At 35.1% G+C, this 16,766-nt stretch overlaps 1 protein-coding gene across 3 annotated transcripts in view; it reads right to left on the bottom strand.

Annotated features, from left to right (window-relative positions):
- Akap6 (A-kinase anchoring protein 6) overlaps positions 1 to 16,766 on the bottom strand; it is a 466,251-nt gene that overhangs the window by 309,733 nt on the left and 139,752 nt on the right. Inside the window, exon 1 of one of the 3 annotated variants that reach the window (XM_063246550.1) lies at positions 155 to 358. The exons of the other annotated variants lie outside the window; for them this stretch is intronic. Within the exon in view, the coding sequence (XP_063102620.1) occupies positions 155 to 181 (27 nt within the window). The 5' untranslated portion in view covers positions 182 to 358. Of the gene's footprint in view, positions 1 to 154; positions 359 to 16,766 lie in introns of those variants that run through there. 3 annotated transcript variants of the gene reach the window in all.

Here is a 16,766-nt window from a genome sequence, read left to right as displayed (position 1 = left end):
ACAGAACTGTTTCAAGTATGAATAAACCTGTTGAGAGTAATTAAATTCAGTGTCCCAGCACAAAGAGTACCAAAAAAGGATAAAGTCTGAAAGTGCCTTCTCTTTCCCAGATTACTGTTCTCTCAAACTGCTGGCCAGGTATATCAGTACTCACCTCTTCCGGAAGCACTATGACTCTCATTTCTTGGCTTAATGTTTCTTCCTTATTGTTCCCAGGCTCTGCCCCTCTCTGCCTCTCCCCTTAATGGTCTTTTTACCTCCGTTTCCTCACCCTCCAAACGGGCAACTCTGGTTAGCAGTTGATGTGTCAAGTTCATTTTTGCAAGGCTGGTTTAAAACAGTTCCAAATCCTTAGCAGATGTCAATGGATGTTTGCTGAATGAATGAATCCTGGAATGTTATATAATTACTGGAGCACAGATGGCCTACTTCTACGTTCCCACCCAACTTCTCTGGTTAGATCAGGGTGGCCAATAGTTTTAAGAAGGTACAATGGGTGTCACATAAATCGTGTTACAATGAGTATCTGATGAAGGAGCAAACAAAAAACTATTTCAAAGTTCTGATGATTGTGGCTTAGAGCCTATTCCCAGCTCTAAATTTAAATCAGGACTATATCAGTGAGTTCTAACAATAAATAAGAGTTTACCTCCCTCAAACCAAAAGATTTTTTTTCACAGAGCTCCCTCTCCGACATGGTTACTTTTTTCAACTATGTCAGCTCCCACTTTCCACAAACTAGAATTGCCATTATGATGATAATACAGAAAGAGAAGATACATTCAGTAGTCAAAACCAACTCAAAATGTGGATTAATCAAAGATTATAATAGCTTACACTGGTAGTGTTTTAAGTTTGGATTATTTGGATTCAAAGGAAAAAAAGCACAGATTTTCTGTGAATAATAGTAAAAGTATTTAAACTACTATAATGTCTCTTAGCGCCTAATTTTTTCTATATCTGGTAGCATATCCTATGACAAATTTTCTTTCTTTCTTTCTTTCTTTTTCTTTCTTTCTTTCTTTCTTTCTTTCTTTCTTTCTTTCTCTTTTTCTTTATTTCTTTTACAGACAGAGATAACATTAGTTCTGTGATCATGCTCACTTATATCTTGGCAAGAAAAAAAGGAACATGTAGTGCATAGTGCCCTATTTTTAATTCCCATTTAATAGCTGTCAGCTCTCTCCAGCACAAAAAAGAAGGATGACAAAACCAAGACAAGATTTTCTGACCAGAACCAAGTATAGTCTGGAAAGCTGTACATATTTCAAAGGTATCATATTTTTCAGAGAATTTTAAAACATCCAAATATAATTGTATATAAGTTAGGGACATTGAAAGTACACACAGGATTAATGTCCCATATCTAAAATTTTGGAGTCAGATGAGTTTTAGATTTTAGATTCTTTAGAGTTTTGAAATATGTATATATAAGAAATATATTACATATAACATTGTATACAATATATGTACTTAAAAATATTTTGGAGCCAGGACTCAAGTCTAAACACAAATTCATTTATGTTCTATGTACACCTTATACCTTATAGCTTGAAAAAATACACAGTATTTTTTAGTGCACCAATGTTTTGTCTGCAATCACTATAAGCAGGTTAAATATGAAATTTTTCACTTGTGTCATCATATTGGCAGTCAAAATGTCTCAGATTTGGATACTAAATTTTCAAGATAGGTATGCTCAACCTGTGTGTGTGTGTGTGTGTGTGTGTGTGTGTGTGTGTGTCTCAAAAAAAAAAAAAAAGGAATTTGACCAAGTTAGCTATAAGCAGAATACTTTTATGATTCCTGTAAGGGAAATATGCTTCTTTAATAGCTTTTAATGAAATATGTTCAATCATTTAAATGTGAATTAATTAGTTTATTCAGTATCCATTTGTGTTAGTCAGCTTCTTGTTACTATAATCAAATACCTGAGAAAATCAGCTTAGAGGAGGAATTGTTCATTGTAGATCATGATTTCAGGTGCCTCAGTCCGTCACCCATTGGCGTCATTGCTTTTAGGCCTGAGATGGGTAGGAACATCACAGAGAAAAAGTGACAAGGAAAACTCTGGTATCTAAGAAGGGGCGGGGGACTAAGAGAAAGACACCAGGAACAAAATATCCCCATGAAAGCCACACCCCAAGTTGACCTGCTTCATCTAATTAGACTCACCTCCTAATAAGGTCATTCAGCTAATGAACTCACTGATGAATTAATATTGTAATCCCAAATACTGAGTACAGTTAGCCAAGTATTATAATTCCTTTTCAGTCTTCCTCACTATCCAAAAAGTTATGTTTGGAATCCCATTGAGACATTATGGGAATCTCAGAAAGTTAACTCCAATCTCCACCTCCAATGCAACCCACAGCAAGAGTAAAGACAACAAGAGATATTCCACGTTAAGGGCAGCCAAGGGGTCCTAAATCCAATCCCTGTGAGGATGTGCGGACAAAGGCCCTGGTCCTAAGCCTCTCCCGGGATTTATTATTTTGTGAAGTGCACAGGGTGGTTCGAGGATGAGTGACAGTGAGGATGGAGGGAACTACATGAGTAACTTGAACTGGCTAGCCAGGTAGGGAGAAAAGCATCTCTGCAAAATGCAGAGATAAAGATATGCAGAAGGATCAATTTTCATAATTCAATTAAATAGCAACTGAATTGTTTTAGGAGGCTGTTGCTTCAGTTTCTGATATGCAAACTTTTGTGCACTGGGGGCTCATAGCCTCCTTATGTTGAGGTTCATACCCAGTTGATATTCCTAGAGCTGACTGGTTCTATCATCTCACTGTGCCTATATATTTTAGTGAGAGCACTATGCGAGGAAACAGGAGACAGTCTGATGGCTTTAGAGATTACATACCAGTACCTCCACTAGCCTTATTTGCAATGCTTAGAGCCAATTGAAGAAAGAAGGAAATACCATAGTCAGCCCTGTAATATCAGTATAACGAAATGTCTCCGTATAATCAAAGTTGCAGTAATTGTCCTGCATTCAAGGGGAGTAACTCAAGTTGTCTCCCACAAATTAATCCACTTGATAAAATATGAGCCCTCATGATACAATTACTTCCCAAAAGCTTATCAACTAGCAATCAAGCCTTTAACACAATGAGCCTTTGGGGGTACCTTTCGGATCCCAACCTAACATTTATATATTAGGCTGTGTTCTCAGTTCACAGCCTTAAAAATGAAAATAGCATGCTCCTATTCCCAAAGGAACTTAGACTCTAAAAAGATAAATAAATAATTACTCCTACAATTTAATAAGTATAGTACTATCAACAGAGAGTGTCATGAGAACAAGAAGGAGATGGAAGGCATCTAACTCAAATAAGAGAGAGAAGGCAACTCAAACAGAGAAAGAAAAACCAAGTTTTTAAAAAATATGTAAGAGAAAGCCAGACATAGGCTAGGGTAAGGATTCAAAGAAGAAAAAGCATCATGTGAGAAGATCTGGAAGCAGGAGAGTAACAGGCACTATTCTTGTAGGAGCTAAAAATATCTCAGTATGAGAACAGCCTAGCATGAAACAGTGGGAACAAAAGAGAGAAAAGAGGCAAGACATTGAACTGATGAATAAAATAACCCCGCACATGTCTACGATCATGGCTCACAGTACATGTTAATTCTCAGGCAATTCTATCAGCATTTTAATAGGGGAGCACTTCAGTTAGGTCATGATTTAATTTATCAGTTGAGTCATAAATCAACATAGATAAAAAGAACCAATATTTGATATTACTCTCCATATAATATTTACAACTCAAGATGAGTGTTTATATAAACAGGTTACATTTTAAAAGCATACACACTATGTTTTCAAACAATGATTCAGATTCACAAAGTTGTTGAAGTTGGAAACCTTCTGGTTCAGTTTCCTCTTATTGTATAGAAGTAAACCAAAGCTCAGAGAGGTCATCATTTGCTCCAGTCATGTGCTAGAAAGGACACTTCCTTTAGCAAGCAGAGGTCTCTTAGTATTCTATAGCACAATTATCTGCCTTCGGTATCTTCTATAAATATATAAATATTCATCCTATGAATTATAAACTGTTCTTACTGGATTTTAAGCACAGGGTCACAACCTTGGGTAAGATTTTTATTTTATAAAAGTCTTTTCAGTAATTCAGACAAAGGATGATGATAGCTGGACCCGAGCAAAGGCAGTGAAGATGGAAAGAAGTAAACAAATTATCAAAACATTAGAGAAATACAATAGGCATGATTTGGCATTTGATTTGACATTGTAAGTGAAAAAGCATATAAATAATTCCTCATTTTCCATCATGAATAATTGAGTAATCCAGACTTTAGATTTGGTGGAATGTTCATGAAACACTTATAAAGCTTTTGAGATGAAGAGATTAATTTTTAAGATTGAGTGATTGATGCCACAGCCAGACCACTTTCATGTCTCTTGGGATATTAAATTATTTTCTTAGTATTTTAAAAAGGTTGTACTAGTTTTGTTCCTTCCATAGGCATGGACATAAAATTGTAATCATTTCCTGACAATATTGTGGTATTTGCTATCCTTTTTTGATTTCTAATTCTTGTTATGGCACACTAGCTAATGCAAACTGCCTCAACTAGGCATGTGGAAGGAAGGAACAAGGGAAAGAAGGAAAAGAGAAGGGAAAAGAGGGGAAGGGAAGTGGAAGGAAGGGCAGAAGAGAAAGGGAAGAGAAGAGATAGAAGGGAAGGGAAGGGAAGGGAAGGGAAGGGAAGGGAAGAGAAGGGAAGGGAGGGGAGAAGGGTAAGGGAGGGGGGAGGGCAGGGGGAGGGGAGGAGAGAAAGGAAGACTACGGAAAAAAAGAATTGGGATCTGTTATGTATAGGCACCAACTCCCCATAAGAATGTGCTTAGTATTTACTGCAAACATGTACTAATAAAAAATAAAAATTGAAAAAAGAAAGAATCTATTGAACTCCAGCTTCTGAGAGTATGTCTTGTATTACTTTACATACCAAAATATGCAGTGACACCAAAATTCAAACAAATGATAAATGAAAACAGATTTTCAAAAAAGTATTTGGAATCTACAGGCCTTTGGCTCTACTCTGATTTATACTAAATCATGAAACAGTTTTCTTCCCTCAGAATAGAATATGAGTCACTTTACAAAGATATCTACAAAGCATGGAAAGGAATACACCATCAAAAAGCATGACAATGAATGAACAACACCGACCCTATGACTGAAGCACAAACGTTTAAGGAAAAAGCTCTTTGGATTCCAAATCATACTGATGTTTCAATCTGCCTTCAAGGCTTAACACAGAGCTTTTATTTATGCAAGTTCTAACATAGAAGAGTTTACTATTGAGGTCAATTATGACCCAAACTTTCTCTTACTTGGAGTTACGGTTTTTCACCCAAATCTGAATAGTTCAAATGATTCTTCTTTCAAAAATGTAATGTAGTCAGCAATATTTCTTTCTCAGTCAAGAAGTTCCTTGTCATTTGAATTGCAAAACAGACATTTAGTCAAACATTTCAGAGCAAAACTACTAAGAGACATAAACCCCAATACCAAGGTTCAATTCCCTAACACTTGCAGAAATACAGCTTTTTCTTCTTACAACTAAAAGATACCTTTCAGATCTCAAACAGGTCTCACAGGACACAAACTATCACAAGACCACTATTAGAAAGGTTATTTAAAAAAGGATCTAAAGTCTATCTTACTCCATTTGGCTACTATAACAAAATACCACAAACCAAGCAGCTTATCGACAACAGAAATGTCTTGTGGTTCTGTAAGCTGGAAAATACTAACTTCTGTTTAAATGCTTGTTTAATATAACCACGGTCTTGATCAGTAGCAATTGGCTTCTGTTGAGATAAGTAATCCATATTACTGTCCTTATCAAACAGTTACCTAGCCACACTCTTATTCTCTCCCAAGGGTTTTTCTTATTTCTTCCAATATGAGCAGACTGAAAATATTTCAGATGTTTAAATTCTGGTTCCCACTGAACTAACAATTCCATCACTGAATTATTTCTCTTTTCCTGTATTTTACCTTAAGCAGTCAAAAAGCATCAAGCTAATTCTTCAACACTTTGCTCAGAATTTCTTCAACTCACTGTCTTATTTTATTTATTTTATTGTTACTGTATTTTAAAGAAAGAAAAAAGATACACATGACAATGAAACCAAGTTTCAAAACAGGTTAGTTGGACTGTATTGTCTTTGCAGTTGCTCAGAGTACAAAGATGATCCTTTGTCCACACAATATTAGCATAAAACTTTCTTTTCAAGCAACTAGAAGCAAGCTGTATAATTATTATAACTAACTGTTGTGATATATATATAAATATATATATATAAGTATATATATATATAAATATATATATATATATATATATATATTACTTTCCCCTTTTACTCATCACAGTCTGTTTCTTGTTTTGAACAATTTCTTTTCAATTTACAATATCTGTTGTACATTTGCATCCTATTTTCTTGTTTCGTTTTTCACAATGATGAGACAAAATGATGTTTACACATATTGTAAGAATATGGTCTGTTCGTATACTCAGGGGAAAACAGTAAAAGTGATTTTAAAAGATATGCAATGTTCAAAATCTATCAAAATGACAATATACCATTTATTTGGTATATATCACATATTCCTAACTCTAAATTACAAGTCAACTGAATTCTCCCTCAGAAAGCATTCTTCCCATATTCCTAAGGCCCTATAACACACTAAACTTTCAATGACACATTCTCCCCTTTGATTTTCACTTGTTTCCGCTGATTTGAGACTAGCTTCTTTTTCCTGCATAATAATTTTATTCCAAGCCAAGGTGAAAACATACTAGAAATTATTAATTCTTGGCTAAGGAACCTTTCCCATTTTCTATTTTATTTTATTTTATTTTATTTAAAGAAAGAAAGAAAAGAAAATTAAAGAAAAATAAAATAGAAAAAAGTAGAATAATACAGAATTTTAAAAAAATTAACATCCCAAAATTGCTAGTTGATACATTGCATATTGTCATCTTAACAATAGTTATTAAAATTACAAAATCAACTCATAAAAAGTGGCTAGGCAGTCAAACATTGACAATACAATCTCTTCCGTTCAATGATCTAATAGAAATTTAGTAATATGGTCATCTATCACACACTACATATACTGTTATATCCTTAAAAACCCTTTCCTTTCCTTTCACTTTTACAATATCTGTTATACTTTTTGGGTCCCATCATTCTGTCAGTTATTATTTTTTACACTAGAGAGACAATGTGATATTTACTAATGTGAGTCTTGTTTATTTCACTAATGAGGATATTCTTAAGTTGCCTCCATTTGCTGATAAGGGCCTCAAGAGCATCCTTTTTATAGCTGAGTAGTATTTCATTGTATAAAAATACCACATTTTATTCATCCATTCTGCAGTGGATGGGCATTTTGGTTGTTTCCAAGATTTAGCTATCACAAACTGTGCTGCTATGAACATAGGTGCATATATGTCACTGTGACATGAACTTTTCAATTTTTCTGGAAAAGTACTCAGGAGGGGAATAGCTGGATTGAATGGAACTTCTAATCCTAGTTTTTTGAGGAATCTCCATACTGATTTCCCCAGTGGCTGCATCAGTCTACACTCCCTCCAGCAATGGAGAAGTCTTCCTTTTTCCCTGCAGCCTCACCAACATTTGCATCTGTTGATTTCTTGATGGCAACCACTCTTTCTGGTGGGGTGAGATGAAATCCCAGTGCTGTTTTAATTTGCATTGCTTGAATGACCAGTGATGGTGGACATTTCTTCATATATTTATTTGCCATTTGTATACCTTCATCTGAGAACTGTGTGTTCATCTCAGATGTCCATTTTTGGAGAAAGTCTTTTAATTTGGGGGCTTGGTGTTTTTTGGTTCTTTATATGTTCTACATCTAAGTCCTTTTTCTGAGGGATTGTTGGCTAAAATTCTTTCCCATTCTGTGGGTTTTCTTTTCACTTTGTTTGTGATTTCTTTTACCAGATGATTCTTTTTAAGTAGGAGATAAGGGTGGCTAAATCCTGGCCACACAAGAAGAGGGAGAAGATGGTGGGATAGCCCATTTTCTATTTTAATTCCACCACCCTACCTAAAAAGAATCATAATGAGCTTTCCATAAAATCTATCTGGAAATTAATTTTCTCTCAAATGGGCACATTGAACAGACCCATATTTTAGGCTAAATCTAATTATTCACATGCTGATTCATTCTTATTCATTCATATTCTCTCTCTCTCTCTCTCTCTCTCTCTCTCTCTCTCTCTCTCCCTTTCTCTCATCTTTTCCCTCTCCACCTCCCTCTTTCTCTCCCTCTCTCTTTTGCTAGGAATCTACCTACTGCCCACAGTAGGCTAGAATTATAACCCCAACCCACTTCGGTCTTTTCTGATGGTACGGGTGTCCTATGATACATTTTCTACCTCACATGGCCTATTCCTATGAAAAAATTCAGTTCATTTTAAAAATTTTATCACCATTAAATGTCAGCTTAACTACTTCTTCTCTTCTTGATTCCAATTGGAACTTTCAATTTTTCTCACTATTCACTTATTTATGTAGTAATCAGTTTACATAAGGATCCTAGTCTCTGACATGAATTCCATATTTTCATCAATTTGAACATAATCTCTTCCTGATGTTTGGTAATCATACAGTGACTTGGCTTGTGGACACACTCTAATATATATGTATGATGCTTCTTGACAACAATATTTCTAAAATTTGATCTTAATCAATGAGGAAAAAAATTATGAAGCTGGGTGTAGTGAAACACCTATTCAGAAGGTTCAAGCAGGAAGATTGCTTGAACCCAAGATTTTTTAGCTGGCCTGAGTAACACAGCAACACCTGTGTTGAAGGAGAAGGAAAAAGAAAAGGAAGAGAAAAAGGGATGAGGAAGGAAAAAAAAGAAAATTCAAAACTCCATACATGGCAGTGCTCAGCATATGCCTTTGCTCTGTCCTAGTATTTGCTTTTAGAACTAATGCTCACTAGATCTGTCTAGCTATGCAGAGATTCACTGTGGAGGCTAATTTCCCAGCCAAGCAATGCCTATTTAAAGGAGAGCCTAAGATTTTCTCAGGATACTAACTACATTTATATAGTGCTTTACATATCCAGGCAGTTTTCTAAGCATTTCACAAACACTATCTAATTTAATGCTCACTGCAGACCTGGTAAATAGATGCTATTATTATGACCATAATTTTACAGCAGGGGAAAATGAGTCACAGTGAGATATGTCATGGAGTCATAAAAGTAGACTCTACTTTAAATTTGTATCCAGACAATTTGAATCCAGACAATTAGCTCTAAGAATCAACTCTTTTAACCACTTCTCAGTTGTAGCAAGATTCATATAAACAAAAGTGCTTCAATGCTGAAATGATCTGGTCAAATCTTATTTGAAGGATGAAGGATAGTAAATATGACACACAGCATTTTTGCAAAACTTGGTCTTGGAATTGTGGCACTAAATTAGTTTGGATAGTCACTCACACACATATGAAAGCGAAATTCCAGTGGAGCTAAACTTCAGTCCACAAGCCTCAGTCAGTGCTCAAGAGAACTATGGAACTCACATTCAGCTTCTCTCTTTAGGTGCTTATCCTTATGGATTTCTCTCTGTTATTTTTTAATTCTGTGATTCAGATTCAACTTGGGGACCAGTATGCAAAGTTTATTGGATACAAACTTTATTGGATACAAGTAAAATATAGCTAGCTAAAAGTCTGTGTATAGGAAATAAGGCTAAGTCTCTGTAGAGGACTTGATTTTTACACAAATATATTAGTACAGCCCATCTATGAAGATAAATAACACAATAGAAGCTCTACTGCAACCTCTTCTGGCCTCCATTTTGCTGCTTGTGATGATGTCTGAGCTTTGAGGGCTCCTGAAAAAGGGCACAATGCATTTCTTCTCAGGTCTCTCAACATTATCTAAGAAATTGCTTCATAGATCCATTTTCCTGCCCTAGCCTTGTGTTGATAATATTAAGTGCATGAGGTCAGAATTTCTGTTAGTTTTACTCATTGTCATGCCAAAAGGAGTATCTGACAGATGGTAGCCATTCAATAAGTACTTCTGGAATTGAAAAATAGCATGTAAGTTCCCAGAAAAACAGCAACCCATTTGAGACCTCTCCTTTCTCTCAGAGCTACTCTTATGCCCCGTTCTCCGTCCCTTTTCCTTAGTAAATTTTCCTACTCTTAAAAAGAAAAACCAAAAAAATTCAGTACAGAAAAAATTCAAGAAAAATATATTATTGTTTATTTCTGCATAAGTGGGAGCAAATTTAAAGGTACTAATTAATTATAATTGTCTGCTTAAAAGTAGACAAACTGTTAAAAGTGAGCTTAAAACAATTTTATGTGCATTTCAAAAAGATGAAAAATGATTTCAATCAGCAGAGTCTGCCCATCAGATGTCAGATGTAACACAGGTGAGCGAGTTGGCTGTACAAAATGTGGTCTTCCTTCATCCTCCAACTGAGAAAACTCACAGGATGCTTCTTTTGAAACCTTGCTCTTCAAAGAACTATCAATAACATATACCCGCCATAAGTCCTTCAAGGCATATGTCTTGCTCAAATGTCATCCTCACAATAAGAGCTGATGACAAAGACATTCAATAAAAATGATAAATGAATGGGATGCCTGAATCAACTGCAGACCATATGTAGGCGGAATGGTACAGTAAGGAATAGAGCAGACTCTATACAGCCTGAAGTTCGGCCTTAGCATTACTTATAACTGTGGCCCATGAGAGAGAACTTTTATCTTTGTGCCTCAGTTTCTTTACTTGTTAAGTGAGTTAAGACTAGAATAACACCACAGAGGATAAAATGCAATAGTGCATGCAAAGTATCTGTACTATATAGTGAGTGTTGAATAAAGGCTCCCTGTGATCATTGTATATTCATAAACCACTGAAAATAAAGTATAAAATACTACATTTCTATTCATTTGCATACTATCCATAAGTTTATAGCTCTGCAAGTTCATTATCAGAGAGAAAATTAAAGAAATACAATTCCTGTATGTCAAACAAAAATATAAAATTGGGATGAACGCACTTGAGCTATGAAGTTACAAATGTATATCCTCTTTCTCAAATGAATGGAAGGTTTTAATCTGTTTCACCAAAAATTTATATATTTCCTATTCTCCATGGCAAAGAACATAAAAAAAATTTACAAATTTAAAGAAACATAATTCAAATATCTCGAATCAGAAAATGAATAAAATGAAAATATAAAGTAGAACTGTAAAACATAAATGCAAGATCTAATGACCTTAAAATAATTTTCTGTCAAAGAAGCTTAAATCATCATCCCCCTCTGTAGCATGTGCTAATTTCCTACAACATTCAATTCTCATTTCTTTTATGTGTCTGTGAATTACAGCCCAGTCCCTGCCAAGGTTACAAATAAGGTGGTGACAAGTAAGTTTGGTTACAAATAAGATAGTCAGTTTGTTTGCTTTCAAACCTTTCTTCTCTCCTCAGAGAACTCTAGGTAGGGATAGTACTTCTAGTCATTGAACATTTTAATCAGAAAATCCATTTATACATAGATTGAAATTACATATATACAACTGCTTTTGATCAGCTTATTAAACTCATTGGATGTGGTCTTGGGAATGGTTGGAGTAATCAAGTGAATGGATAAAGAGATTCATGCTTTGTTAATAAATTTTTACTTCACTTCCTCAAAGTTGCTGTGTCATAAAACCAAACACAGTTTGCAGAACTCAAACTACTTTATGTGGAAGTAATTAAATTAGCATTGGCGAAAAATGATAAGAATGCTCACACTAATAGCAGCGGTTGACTCATGACTCAACTATATGGGAAGGTGCAAGAAAGTCTAACCACTAAGAAAGTGAAGAAAACAGTGGTTTTCAGCCCACTGTGCTAGCCACATAAGTGGTGGATGAACAAATTACTCTGACAAACAATATTAGTTAGTAATCCACCACGCAAAGTACTAGATTTTCAGTCCTGGCCTCTGCAATTCACACTTCTTCAAATGAATCTTGGACAAACAGGTTCACTACACATTTATAAATGCTGGACTATGTACAGGAATGTAAACAGCAGCTCACTCTGCTACTCAGGCATTTTCAAGCTTCTTTCTCCTCCCCCTCCTTTTTCTCCCTTTCTATTTGGAATTTTCATCAGAGTGTTTGATATACCCTGAGAATAAACACTGTTATCTGAATTTCCTTATTTGAAAACCAGATGGCCTCTTCACCAGCCCCAGGGAAGAGGGAAAACAACTTGTTGTCAACAATTTCATTTGGCTTTCACTTTTCATTTCTAGTTTTCAAACATGGAATTCCATTATTACCTGTTGTTGTACATGCACTCAGGAGACAGTGTGTATACTCCATGCAGCAGGCTTCCAGCACATCACTGCCTCCAAGAACCATCTCTCATTTTCCTCCACATTCACCCCTAGTTCCTGACCCCACTGCCCACAAAAGGGAAAATAAAATACAATTCAAAACTGTCATGGGTATTATACTGGAATTATTTCAAAATTTCTGTTTAAAGAAAAAAGCTCTAGGTCAATCTCAGGAAAAAAATTAATGCAGAACATAAAAAACTATTTTTCACACTGCTGCTCCAAGATTCCAGAGGGATTTGTGTTTAGGCAAATATATGTGTTAGCAAGAACTTCTTACTTCAACTTTAATCATTCTGAGTAAGATATAGCCCAACCAGTTTAAGCTGGATTTTCACTCTTTGTAACCCATATGGCATTCCAAACATTTCTAAGCATTAAAATCACATCATTTTCTCTTTTTTCTCCTTTAATACAAACAACCATTATATTCCATTTTCATGACCTTTAAATTCTTAATATCAAATTACCCAGCTGTTATTTCAATCTCTTTCAGTTGCTTAGAGATGGAGATGGTAGTAGACCAGACCAATTTTCTTGAATATAAAATGGCAAGTTGACATAAGAGAGAATTAAATGCAGTCAAAGCACAATGTGCCCAACAGTTGGCAGCCAGTCTGTGTGTCTTTTCACAGCTGCAGCAGACAGTTGGTTCAGAGAACCTTGCTGCCATCTCCCTGCCAACATCACTGCCATGTTTGCATGCTTTCTCCATAATTCCTCTCAGCAAAAAGAGGCACTGCCATTTGCATTATAGGGATCAATCTGCTGCAATAATCTCTCCCAGAATCAAGTAGCTCATAACAATGATTTTTTCTAGACCAAGCCCTTCCTAAATAATAATAATAATAATAATAATAATAATAATAATAATGCACCTGTAGTGAATGCCACGGACAGTATTTATACTCTTACTTTCCTCTACTCCACCTTTCGATAAAGGCACTTATTCTTGGCTACTAGGAGTTTGGGCTGCTTATCGCTGTCAGCTGAGGACTTCCTGGCATTGCCCTCAGCTGCTTCATCCAAGGTCATGCCTGTTGTGGCAGCTTTCTACATCCAATGCCTGCTCAGTGGAGGAAGATTAAAGTCTAGAATTGTGGTTCAAGGGACTGGGGTCTCTATTGCAGCTGCTCTGATTCAACTCTTCCCTCAGCTTGATTCCACTTCCCTTGCTTTCCACAGACACATTTCCTACATGTTCACCCCATAAACCCTCAGCATGCAGAACTCAGATCCTCAGAATTCATTTCCTGGGGATCTGATCTATGGTAAAAGGTAAATTCTCAAATTTTTCATCTCTTTTAAGGAATAATCCAGTAGATTTCTATATAACTGAAAGAATCTCATAGAGATTATTTTTCTTGGTTTACTCATAATCATGACAGCACAAGTCATAACCCAGAATTCTCGACACATTGCAATGCAATATCTGTGCTTCCTAAGTAGAGCCCACTAACACAATGTCCAGTGTCACGGCTATTGGCCAAACTCCAGTTGGGAAGCAATGTCAATAGAATTCCTATAAAATGGAAGAAACTGAGACACATAATAAAGACAGTTTATACCTTAAATATAGATATAGATTTCAATTAACATTAATTACACAATAAAGGCACTAGCAGGGATACAGAATCTGTCTATCCAAATGCCGGGGGTGGATTCTGAAAGACTACACAGCAAGCACACGGCTTAGGATTACAAATTTTCACCTGTATGTACTGACTTCACATGAGTAGCATTTGTAGATGTGATCAAATTGTAGATGTAGCTCATGTGTCTAACATCATTGTAAAACAACTCTAAAAGCAAAAATGGTTTACAGTATTTTTGCGTTTAGCTTTTTTTAATGCATTACATTGTTTATTTGTGTCAAATGTGTATAAGGGTTGTTTTATCAGACTTACAAACAAATTCAACTTACAATTGTTCTCCCAGAATTTGTTTTATTAGTAAGTTGGGGACTTACTGTACATCAAAACTTGAATAAAGGAAGAATACACCCAGGAAATAAAAGATGCACTGAGTTGTAAAACTAAATCCAGAGCCAGAAGCCCTGGACTTGAATTCCTCAACTGATAAAAGTGCCAAGATAGGGAGCCTCTCCCTCACAGAGGTCAGGTCCCACCCGGCCCCAGCTTTCCTTTGATTAAGTGTCTAGTTTTTCTTAATCTCCCATTGCTCCCTCTCAGCACCCTGCTGGCTGTTCAAGTCGCAGCAAGTATATGCCTCAACTGTAGAACTTTGTGTTAAATTTAGTAGTTGTATGATTATGGTGATAATCTATACTATTTTTAAAGTTTTAAATGTTTTACAGAATATTAAAAATAATATTTATTTTGATATTTTAATTAGAAATGATTAATGATATTAGCCATGGTTTTACTAAATTAAGGTAAGAATTTGATTAATTTTACAATGTAAAAAACTGGTTTATCATAGTTGTAAATCTATATTTTGAAAACCTCTCTACATTTATACAAAGACATCACTGCTTCTAAGTCTATCCTATTATACTTCTAGCTGCAGTCATTACATGACTAAATGTTTTAAAAAATTTGACTAAATTTGGCATGACATTAATTTGTTAAATCCATGAATCATTTGAACATTAACAAAAAAACAAATGGTGGTGTCTTTTATTTTTATAGTAAACTTACTATATTTATAAATAGAAATGACAGATTACAATCAAGATTTAAGAAAAATCAAGCATTAAAATTTGCACTTTTAATAATAATAATACAAACGCCAAGTGTTCTTTCTACTTTAGTTGACAGGAATCATATAAGCCTCACTTCCTACTCTCTGTTCAGACCATGACTCTATCACAGCAAGCTTAAATATTTTTGTTAGCATTTGTGTGCCCTAAAATTTCTCAGTTGGCAGATTTTTTCCTTGGCTGCTTTAAATATTTCCCCGATTATGTTTCCCAAGAGATGAAGCTGAGCAATCCAGTGGAAAAGGACTGTGCCTTCTTTGTTCAGATGCTGATTTGCGTCTCGACATATCAGTGATACAATTTATGTTAAATGAAAACAGAAAAGCATGTAACCTTTCCCAAGAATAAAAACTGTAAATCCAGAATTGTAACAAACGATCTTATTCTTGGCTCATAGTTTAGCTGATGCTGAACTATGTGGTAGCAAAGGAATTCTCTAAAACAGCTTCTCAGATTTTAATGTGTATAGAATCACCTGATGATCATGTTAAAACGCAGGCTGAGATTTCATGAGCTGGTATAAGAGACAAAATTCTTGCATTCCTAGTAGTTTGCAGGTGTTGCCCACACCTCCAGTCTAAAGACTAAACTTCAATAGAAAACTCTGTCAGTACTCCAGCTGATGTTTTGTGGATTGAAAAAAATTAAGATTCTGTTAGGTACGAAGAAGGGGAAAGGTTATCTAAGTGTAACCTTGGATCAAATTGACATTTTATGTATCAGTTATTTTCCAAGGAATTGATGTTTTGCCACAAGATTTGTTTGGTGAAAGAGAAAATTAAGTAAATCAGTATTGTCTAATAAAAGCAGGCTACTTTATTAGGAAACAAAAAGACATTAGATTTGAAAAGTGGCAGCTTCATATATGCATGTAAAATAAGTGTTGATTCTGATAATTAAGTAATTGAAGGCATAATCCTTCATTTTGGAAAAAGATACAATATAAGGCGTGTTACATAAATTTAGAAACATCTTAGGGTAGCATTTCATTAGTTGCAAACCAAGGTGATAATATGCTATTTCTCTTCATTTGGTTAAGGCAAAATTAAGCTTTAAAAAGTTGGTTTTCTATCAACACTAGATGGTGCTAAAATACAAGCAAACAATAAATGTACAATTGCTTCCCTTGCCAGAATTCAATTAAAGAATTATTCACTAAATCTTGCTCTTTCATTCATTTTGTTCTGAGTTTATACAATGGAATAGTGAACATGTTTTAAAAGTTTGGGGTTTTTTTTAAAACTGTAGAACATTAGTAATCTACTAATTTTTAATATACCATATAACTTTGTTTATCTGGGTACATATGTTTTTAATTCTTCTGTGTACATGTATGTTTTTAATTCTTCTTCAACTACTTAGGGGAATACAAGTGGTCACAAAGTTTGTTATCCACTGACATACAAAAGAGGTTGTAAAAATCTCAGAGATTAACAGCAACCCTCTACTGATTTCACAGGCCTGCTTCAAAATAAGTTGATGAACTTATCAGCTAATGCCTAGAAATTATTTCCTAGCACAAGATATAACAGCAGCACAGCAAAGCACTTCCTCAAAGCTGTAATCGTTCTCGCAATAAACCCCACAAGCCAAGGAGTAACAAAACAGAGATA

Source organism: Cavia porcellus, unplaced genomic scaffold (assembly GCF_034190915.1).
Source record: "Cavia porcellus strain 051 isolate PalLab524CR breed Dunkin Hartley unplaced genomic scaffold, mCavPor4.1 scaffold_1, whole genome shotgun sequence".
Taxonomy (NCBI): Eukaryota; Metazoa; Chordata; class Mammalia; order Rodentia; family Caviidae; genus Cavia; species Cavia porcellus.
The sequence above is the reverse complement of the archived record's forward strand: the minus strand, read 5'-3'. Positions and strand labels throughout refer to the sequence as shown.